Below are 10,055 nucleotides of genomic sequence, written 5' to 3' on the forward strand. Positions count from 1 at the left end.
TCGATCGTTTATACATATATCATTACTAATAATAAGTGCAAAATGTTTTTTTTGTATTTCTTTTAGCATTATTCACGGAGTTTAAGTACTGTTATTCTTTTTTTGCGTCCAAACTGATATCACATTGTGATATCAAACTCGAATGTTCTTATCGTGTTTTTTTTTTCATGCTAGTTGGATAATGGCAAGTTAAATATAGCATTTAAAAGTATATTGGTTTTCACTGCACTTTTTCTTATCTATTGGGAAAAACAAGTTAATTGTATTTTAATGTCACCACAAACAACAAAATATGTTAATTTTAGATGGTAATAGAAAAAAAAAGAGAAAATAGAAAAATAAAAACATATTCTTTTTGTGATATAAATGCGCTCACATGAATGTACTTTTATTAAGACACATATATTCTTTTGAAGTCTATACAATTTTTTTTTGTCTATTTGTTGCTGGAATCCGCGAGAAAATTTAGAATACATGCATGCAGTGACTCAGCGCGTATCTCTGGTCTGAAAGCGACGATGTGTCATTGCTCAGTTTATTGTTACGCAATGTACGCGAAACTCATTGTTTGATTTTTCTGCGTTTTGTATGTTATTGTAATCGCGCCGATCAAGCACACACCTCTACGCAAGTAACGAAATATACTTTCTCGTATTTGAACAGTTATCTTCTCGTACCATCATACACACACGCACACGCACACACACACAGTCGGTGCAAGTTTCGGCATGCGAAAAAAAAACCGCTTTGTCACCGTCAAATAAATTACAAATTATCGTACACGATGTTTTACACCTCAAAAAATGGCTTGTACAAGTTTCTCGTTAAAAGACAAAGCTTGATGTTATTTCAAAAAATGCACGTATCGAGAGCGTTTGTCTTTTTATATACGATGATTTGGCGTCATTATGTACACATGTGACGCAGCACATACTTGCAAAGCGCATAATCATTCCTCGCGATATCAGATTGCAACGTGTTATTCTTATCAGCTAACAAATCTATGACGATGACATTTTTCGACACGCCAGTATATCTTATTTTCAATGTCACTGCCAATGTGGATCTATTGGCAAAAAAAAAAAAGGAAAATTATTTGGAGAAGATTTTTCTATGAGACAGAATTGGTTTTTTTTTAGAAAATTAATAATACTCAGTCGTAACAGCGATTGTGATGTGTGGTTTTAAATTTTGTCTAGCTTTATCCGTTGATCAAAATATATACGGACATTTATATGCTGTTTGTTTATGATATATCACAGCGTGGTTACAAGAATTATAAATGTATACTTAAAAACGTGGAATACACAAGATAGCTACATAATTACATGGTACGACTACGTGGTACTGATTATGTACTGTGTCCAATGTGTTGAAATTACACATCAGATTAATGCCGGACTGACTTGGTCAGCGCATTAATGCTGAGTTAATAGTGTTTTTTCCTAATTGATGCACTTCTTGCGTAGAATTGCGTCAACGATAGCGGCACCGATTGTCGATATCATTAAAAAGAAACATCCTTCAAGTTTGTTACACAGTTAAATCACATGTCGCTGGGTCTTTTGTGGGAACCGGCCTATTGGTCTTAGTGGTTTCGGTTTGACTAATCGGCCGGCCTCGACACGAGATCGGCGACGTATGATTTACTGCATAACGGACTTTAGTGTGCGCACATGTCTGTGTATGGATCGGATCGTGCTTATTATTAGACAGAGATCCGTTTATCTCCATGTTACAAAGTGTTCAAAGATACTGGCCTTGGGATCCTTCAAGATCTCTCTGTTCACGCCGTGTATAGTGTTATATAAATTACGCTTTTTGATAGTCATCTTACGAATGCTATATATATATATATATTTGCACTCAAAGTAATTGCATATGTAGAATCGGCGTAATTTGCTGTATCTACACAACTGCATCTACTTTTTTTATCGTTATGTATTCTTTTATTCTTCTTCAGGGAGACTTCACAGAAATGTTAAAATTTTATAAACAATTCATCCAAATTTCGATGTTTCATCTGCTGACGATTACTTATATAATCGTTAAAAAAAGCTTACAAACAAATTATTTAACGATTTAACGACAATTCTATATTGTTAAAATTTTCCAAAAATTAATTGTATATTTGAGTAAAAATATTCTAAGAGAGAAAAACAAACAACCTCTCTCTATTTGCAATTTGTACAAAAAAATTTCGTTTTAAGAAAAACTCGAGATAAATCGTACACGTGTTTCGTAGAATAACGGAGCGATGTTACGTGCATACGCGCAACTCTCGTGACGCGCGAATTCAGCCGCGAGTCGCAAGCGTATTGAGGTTTTCGCGCCACGGCTACGCACGCGCGCGCGCGCGTCTTGATTGGTCGCACTGTCCCGCGATATATCTCGTATCGGTGCCACGAATCTCGCATGACGCGACCCGACGATATCGGATACTTTCACTTCGCTACGTTCAGGCATGCTCGCTCGGACACGGCGAGAGACCGCACTGGTGGACCGCACGACAAGGGAACGACGGGCTCGCTTGAAGGATTGTTCGACAATTTTGCGCATCTCGTCCGACAAAGTTCCCGAATGCGGACGTGTGTCTTCGGAGAAGTGACGACGAGCAATCTGGAGGTCTGTGTGCGCGTGTCGCTAGTGGCAAAGATCTACCGACGAATTCGCTCATCCCTTCCGTCGTCGTGAGTGCTTTGCATCGCCGTTGCCGCAGTAGCGTGAACCGCTGGTGTTGAACGAGGACACGCGAGAACGATTTTCTCGCCGAAAATAAGAAAGATTTTCGTTTCTGGTGGTGCGGTGCGGCGTATTTGTTTCTTTTTGCAAAACACAAGATTATATAGGTTCTTCCTGCTGTCCGAGAAGCTTTTGCCGGCCGATTAAATGTGTCAGTATGGAAAATCAAACAATGGACCAATTCTGCGGCACCAAATTTTGGGTGAGTAAATAAGGTCGTCCTTCTTCTCCTCCCTCTCCCCCCGTTCCTCTTTGATCTAGTCGTTTCTCTCTTCATTCCCCGTTTTTTGAAATATAGTATCGACGATGTAAGCGACTTATAAGTCACCTCACAGTGTTCACACCGTGTACGTATGTGTGTGTACATGTGCATAGAATACTTTTCCTTAACAAAAATTACGAAACTGCTGTCAACGATGATCGGTTAAATCAGTTAGAGTTCGACGCGAGAGTGTCTCTTTGCGTAAGAGATCGTGACGTTCAAGATGTTCGATTTTTGGCTTTGTTTCCTTTCGGGCACACACACACACACACACACACACACACACACACACACACGTCTTTTCGCGCTAGAACCTCACAGTAATAGCAATGACATCGTGTTAAAAAAATGTTGTATATGTTATTAATATGTTATACGTATGTTATTAATATTATCAATATTTATAATATGTACACATATTACGGAAATAAATCTTATATATATATATATACGTACGCACATCAATAGAACGTAATTTAGAGACGCGCTCAAGGAGCGCAAATATTCGAATAAACAAGCGTTTATCACAATTGAATCCTACTTAATATATGATTGTATGTACATATCTTCACACTATCTTCATTATATATATGTAATATCAAACAAGCAATATCTCAAGAAAGATGTGTAAGTACATCATGACAAACAAAAAACACTTCAATAACGAAAAATCGTGTTTATGCGTAATTTAAGATAATAATTATATGAAGGTCTTCCTATATGACATAACAAAGAAGGGAAGTGAATGTCAAAAACCGTCAAACCGTTGGTCACGTCAACATGCTTAATTACAAACTAAACAAATCTTTATTTTCAGAAATTTATACAAATAAATTTGCAAATTTACAGGCAAGATATATTGTAAAATTTATTGTGTAAACTGGAAAAAAACGCTAAAGAGAAAAAAATATAAGGAAAACGAGAAAGAATGAGAAAATTATTGAAGTAATTGAACGGTTGACTTGTTGACTCGCTCACTTGCACATTGTGTTGTGCAATAGTTTAATTTCCTGAACTCGATAGATAGACTTATGTCATCGAATCATCGTTTTTTGTTAGTCTCTGTGATGCTTTTAATGCCGATGCAATTAGATTGTCTCCGAGTACAGCTTATCGTTGCTACTGTGTGATAAGGCTTATCATTTATCAAAACTTACGCGAAAACTGAGACAAAAATTAAACAAAAATGTTTGAGTTTTGCCTTTTTTTTTTTTTAATAGCAAGTCTGATCGCATTATATTCATAAATGTTAGATATATGAATAACAAGAAAAGATATCGCTTATCGGACGGTATCTGTTCTTTATTACAGGCGCGCAAGTAAGTTTGATGATCAAACAGGAAGATTTTTCGAACTCTAGGCTCAATTAGTTGTCTATAAATACATCATTACTCACTGTGTGTTCGACACAGTGTGTTGTATTTCCCGTGTCAAAAACTGAAACATCTCTTATATATTAGACAAAAAACCGATTTGTATTTAAAAAATTAATAACTTGCCTAAAATGTTTCTTACTTGTTTTTAGGATGCTAACTTAACATGGCACACAAACGATCCAGATCTAACAGAATGCTTCCAAAAAACAATATTAATATGGACACCATGTGCATTTTTATGGGTGTTCTCCGCCATGGAAGCGTACTACCTTTTAAATAGTAAAAGGAGAAATGTCCCGTACACATGGTTGTTTTTTTCCAAGCTAGTACTTACTGTAGGATTAATTATACTTTCTATAATTGACATAGGAGTGGCTATATACGCAAGTACTCATCGTACGGTTTACAGTGTTGATTATTATACACCCTTTATAAAAATCGTTACCTTCGTAAGTATGAGTACAGCAATATTTTGCATTTTATATATTGAATTTTATATATTGAAATAACATAATTTTTAATTTTTTAATCTTAAATATTTTAAGTCTTTCTTTTTGCTTTCTTGAATTGTGGTTTTTTATAGCTTTTTTTTTTTTATTAACACGTTAAGGGTTCTACGTCGGTCCTTGGGATAAGGACTAATTGTCTGGAGACTGACACTAGATTTTTTGTTTAGGTGGCGTCGATCTCTGAGGACCGACAGTATTAAATTAAAAAAATAATTTTAGTTTCGGTTTGCAGAACGGAAAATTCAGCGCCGGTCTTCAAGGCCGGCGTAGCACTTAACGTGTTAAATATATTAAATTGTTTTTTCTTCTTTCTTACACAAAAATTTGTATTAATTGATTGTAATATGGAAACAGAAATCATATATTCCTGAGAATAGTTTTCGAGTTGGAATTTTCACGTCATTGTCATTTTTATTTTTTGTCCGACATTTTGTAAACATTTTAATACGAAAATGACTCTAACGCGTTTTCACAGATCATTTTTAGAAATTGTTATAACACAAAATGTCAAATATTTTTAAATATTTTTCGCATAAGACGCTTAACTAAATTTGTTAATTATTTCAGGTGTTAGCATCTATCTTAATGATATATAATAGGAAACAGGGAATGCAGACATCAGGGTTATTATTTCTATTTTGGTTTTTTCTTGCATTATGTGGATGTGTTCAATACAGGAGTTGTATAAACGACCTCATTAAAAGGGTATATTATAGCTCTCTAATATTAACAGCAACATACGGCTCATGTGAACATATTTTATGAACAATTATATATTTTACTTAAACATATTTATAAATTTTTATAATTAATTTTTAAGTATGCAAAATAAATTGCAATTTAATAAAATACTTTTCATAAATGTATTAAGTAAAATACATTGTTTATATTATTGTTTATAGTATAAAATTTGTATCCAATTTTTATTTAAAAAATTTACCAAAAAATATTTTGTTGTATTCGTTGCGAAGAAAAACATTTGTTCAAATTAATAAAATGTTATTTAATTTTTAGGTAGAGCCTACGTACGCACTAGTATCCTATATGATCTACTATTCAATAGTAATAATATTGTTTATACTTAATTTTTTGGCTGATGCAGAGCCTCAATTCTCCGAATATCCTACGGTAAAATTTTTTTATACTGATATATTCTAACATATATTATGATCTTTTACCTTTCACAAGGAAATTCTTGAAATCAGTTGTAAAATTGTGATTTTTTTTTGTATTTACAACACAGTTTCGGATTGTATATTTATTTGACTTTTGCAGGTCGAATTACCATGTCCAGAGCAAGGCTCTTCCTTTCCATCGAGAATTGTTTTTTCATGGTTCAATTCTTTAGCGTGGAAAGGATTCCGAAAACCTCTTGAAACATCCGATCTATGGTCTATGAATCCGGAGGACATGGCCTCGGAGATTGTGCCGAAATTCGATAAATATTGGAATCAAAACTTGAAGAAAACAGACGAGTAAGCTTGATATAATACAATCGAAATAAATGATTACTTATATATATATATAAAAAAGTTTATTATTTACGTATTGCTATTTATACAGCATATTGTTTATATCATATTTCATTTTTAATGTAAGTTTTAAACATAAGGAATTTTATACAAAAAATGTTTTAACAACATTTATATACATTTCTTGCTAACAAGGCCGATTTGGACTTACTTTAGGTAGTGTGCTTTGTGTAATGCTTCGCGAATATTCATATCGTTAACATTCATTCAAATGAACACGTGTAATAATAAATATTTTTTACGTGTATAGAGTAGAAAGCACAAAAGCGTCATTCCGTAAAGCAACTGGACAAGTAGATCTTAACAATAGTCAAAAAAAGAAGATTGCCTCTATTCTACCACCAATTTGCAAAGCTTTTGGAGCAACATTTATGTTTGGCGCGTTTTTAAAACTGATTCAGGATATTTTGACCTTTGTTAGTCCACAAATATTAAAGTAAGTACATCAAAAATTGATACAATTTCTAATTTACATCTAAGTTTGTATATATTTAATTTTAGTTTGATATAGTTTATTAAATGAAAACGGTATAATAATTTTACAAAACCTACTTGTAGACTTGTTGTAGATTATCTACATAAACTCGGGAAAAAAATCTTTATTTGTATTTCTCTTTTAGACTTCTGATTGACTTTATCAAAGAAGGAGAGGAAATGTGGAAAGGATACTTCTATTCCGTACTACTTTTAGTTACAGCAATAATTCAAACACTAGTGCTATCCCAATATTTTCATCGTATGTTCTTAGTTGGATTACGCATACGTACTGCCCTAATTGCGGCGATTTACCGTAAAGCATTGAGGATGTCGAATTCTGCCAGAAAAGAATCCACTCTCGGTGAAATTGTAAACTTAATGTCCGTCGACGCTCAACGATTTATGGACTTAACCGCGTACATAAACATGATCTGGTCGGCTCCATTACAAATAGCCTTAGCCTTGTATTTTCTGTGGGATATATTAGGACCAGCGGTACTTTCTGGATTAGCAGTCATGATCATTCTTATTCCCGTGAACGGTTTAATCGCGAACAAAATAAAAACGTTACAAATCAGACAGATGAAAAGCAAAGACGAGAGAGTGAAGTTGATGAACGAGGTACTTAATGGTATCAAAGTGTTGAAGTTGTATGCTTGGGAGCCTTCGTTTGAGCAGCAGATACTTAAAATACGTGTAAAAGAGATTCAAGTACTGAAAGAAGCGGCATATTTGAATGCCGGCACGAGCTTTATATGGTCGTGCGCACCATTTTTGGTACGTTTCTGAAACAGTCAAGCGTTGTGATTAAAGATCTTAAAAAATTTTTATTGCGAACTTATAGTTTATTTTTTGTCATAAATGTGCAGGTGTCGTTGGTATCGTTTACTACTTACGTACTTATAGATGAAAATAACGTCCTAGACAGTACAACTGCCTTTGTTTCGCTCAGTTTATTCAACATCTTAAGATTTCCACTCTCTATGCTACCCATGATGATTGGTAACATAGTTCAAGTGAGTTTAAGTAATGCATATATGTATTATAACTTACGTTAATTTATACGTACAGAGATTTATAGCTACTATTTTTTATCTTTAGGCTTACGTTTCCGTAAAACGTATTAATAAATTTATGAATATGGAAGAACTGGATCCTAATAATGTACAGCACGATCCATCAGAAGGTAAAACAAAACTTTCTCTTTTAAAATATAGTATCTCTATATATATTGCATGATACACATAACAGTAACACATTATATCACATTAATTTAGCGCACGCGTTAGTAATTGAGAATGGTAGCTTCTGTTGGGACAATGAACACATCGAGAGACCAATACTACGAAATATCAATTTCCATGTAGAACAAGGTCAATTAGTAGCAATAGTTGGTACAGTAGGATCAGGCAAGAGTTCCCTGTTATCTGCTCTGCTTGGTGAGATGGATAAAGTAAATGGAAGAGTAAATACAAAAGTGAGCATTCTTTTGTCGAATTGAAAGTGTGAAATATAAGGAAAATTTATATTTTTCTCTCTTGCACACGAGAATTTATAATAATTGAGTCTAAATACTTCTTGTAGGGTTCAATCGCATATGTCTCGCAACAACCGTGGATACAAAACGCCACGTTACAAGACAACGTTCTATTCGGAAAGGCTTTGAATAAATCAGTGTACAATCGTGTTATTGAAGCATGTGCATTGAGTCCGGATCTCAAAATGCTACCCGCGGGTGACCAAACAGAAATCGGAGAGAAAGGCATAAATTTATCTGGCGGTCAGAAGCAAAGAGTAGCTCTAGCTAGAGCAGTATATAACGATTCTGAAAATTACTTCTTGGATGATCCTTTGAGCGCGGTGGACTCGCATGTGGGAAAACACATTTTTGAGAACGTAATAGGCCCAAACGGCCTGTTGAAGAAAAAAACAAGAATGCTCGTTACGCATGGCATCACGTATTTGCCTGAAGTCGATAACATTATTGTTCTTAAAGAAGGCGAAATAACGGAGATCGGAACTTACAAGCAATTGTTGGAAAAAAAAGGCGCTTTCGCCGACTTTTTGGTGCAACATTTACAAGAAGGTATCTATAAATAATTTATCGCCTATTTTGTTTCTTATCATAATAATTAAACTTATTGTTACATTTTCTTTTCATGGATCTAAGTTGGAAATCGTAAGTCTGCGAAAAAGTAATTACAATTCCTTTTCCTACATTGCACGCTTGCGTAGGAAATACTTGCTGTCATATTTACTTTGCTCTTTGATTGATTGATTGATTGATTGATTTAATGGTATATTGTTGAATTCCCCCATTTCTCACATTCTTCTCTTGTGATGCTATCTCACAATCGACACTCAGACACATCACACGTACGCAAAATAAACATAACTTCTCTGTGTGCGCAATATAATTTTGCGCAAAACTTTTCAAAGAGAGTGAAGAAAACACACAGAGAAGATGTGAGAAGTGACGGTTAATCGATTTTTCAACGATGAGAAAATTGAGAAACTTACTGCATTCGAAATATGCATGCAACTTTTTGAATTTTTCCCTTTATATAATTTTTTTAAATGTACAATATCGATACATTTTATGAATGAACGTTTATCATTATTCTATGATCAAAATGACGAATTTGAAACAGTGCCCGTTGATGAGGGTTCCGAAGCTGATTTACGTGAAATTAAACAGCAGCTTGAATCAACAATCGGAGCGGACGAGTTGCAACAAAAGTTAACCCGAGCCTGGTCCAGAATATCCGAAAGTGAATCCGGTTCTATGGTTGACAGAAAATCGCTTAATGGTTCTCTTAAAAGGTACGTTTTTTATATGTATGAAAAACACAACGCGCGTTTTTTCTTAATCGGGCGCCCAGCCCGGCTCGCGAATGTCGTTTCCGCGGAAAAAAGAAATTATATCGCGGACATTTCGGATGAGGGTAATTATGCAGTTATACGGACTATTTTCCGATCTCAACAATTTTGACATATGTTATCAAGGTCACCTCCCTGAATAATAATATGAAGGTTTTATCCGTCGCTCATTGTTTATAAAAAACTTATGAACAAAAAAAGTTTCATGAAACTATTGTTTTTCGACACCGTGTACATTTTTCGTGTGTTGTAAGCATGTAGGCAGGGGGGGCTGCGC

At 34.5% G+C, this 10,055-nt stretch overlaps 1 protein-coding gene across 6 annotated transcripts in view; it reads left to right on the plus strand.

Annotated features, from left to right (window-relative positions):
* Positions 1–2,381: 2,381 nt before the first annotated feature.
* Positions 2,382–10,055, plus strand: part of LOC109855782 (multidrug resistance-associated protein 1) — an 18,099-nt gene continuing 10,425 nt past the window's right edge. For 2 of the 6 annotated variants that reach the window (XM_020430373.1, XM_020430372.1), the window contains exons 1-12: positions 2,384–2,944; positions 4,530–4,829; positions 5,457–5,594; positions 5,904–6,017; positions 6,165–6,364; positions 6,672–6,857; positions 7,042–7,675; positions 7,768–7,914; positions 8,000–8,084; positions 8,176–8,375; positions 8,483–8,984; positions 9,550–9,721. In XM_020430373.1, the coding sequence (XP_020285962.1) occupies positions 2,900–2,944; positions 4,530–4,829; positions 5,457–5,594; positions 5,904–6,017; positions 6,165–6,364; positions 6,672–6,857; positions 7,042–7,675; positions 7,768–7,914; positions 8,000–8,084; positions 8,176–8,375; positions 8,483–8,984; positions 9,550–9,721 (2,723 nt within the window). In that variant the 5' untranslated portion in view covers positions 2,384–2,899. Of the gene's footprint in view, positions 2,945–4,529; positions 4,830–5,456; positions 5,595–5,903; positions 6,018–6,164; positions 6,365–6,671; positions 6,858–7,041; positions 7,676–7,767; positions 7,915–7,999; positions 8,085–8,175; positions 8,376–8,482; positions 8,985–9,068; positions 9,078–9,549; positions 9,722–10,055 lie in introns of all 6 variants that reach the window. The other 4 variants (XM_020430370.1, XM_020430368.1, XM_020430367.1 and 1 more) reach the window with 4 other exon arrangements.

The sequence above is a fragment of the Pseudomyrmex gracilis genome, unplaced genomic scaffold (genome assembly GCF_002006095.1).
Source record: "Pseudomyrmex gracilis isolate BER0280 unplaced genomic scaffold, ASM200609v1 scaffold_98, whole genome shotgun sequence".
NCBI classification, from domain to species: Eukaryota; Metazoa; Arthropoda; class Insecta; order Hymenoptera; family Formicidae; genus Pseudomyrmex; species Pseudomyrmex gracilis.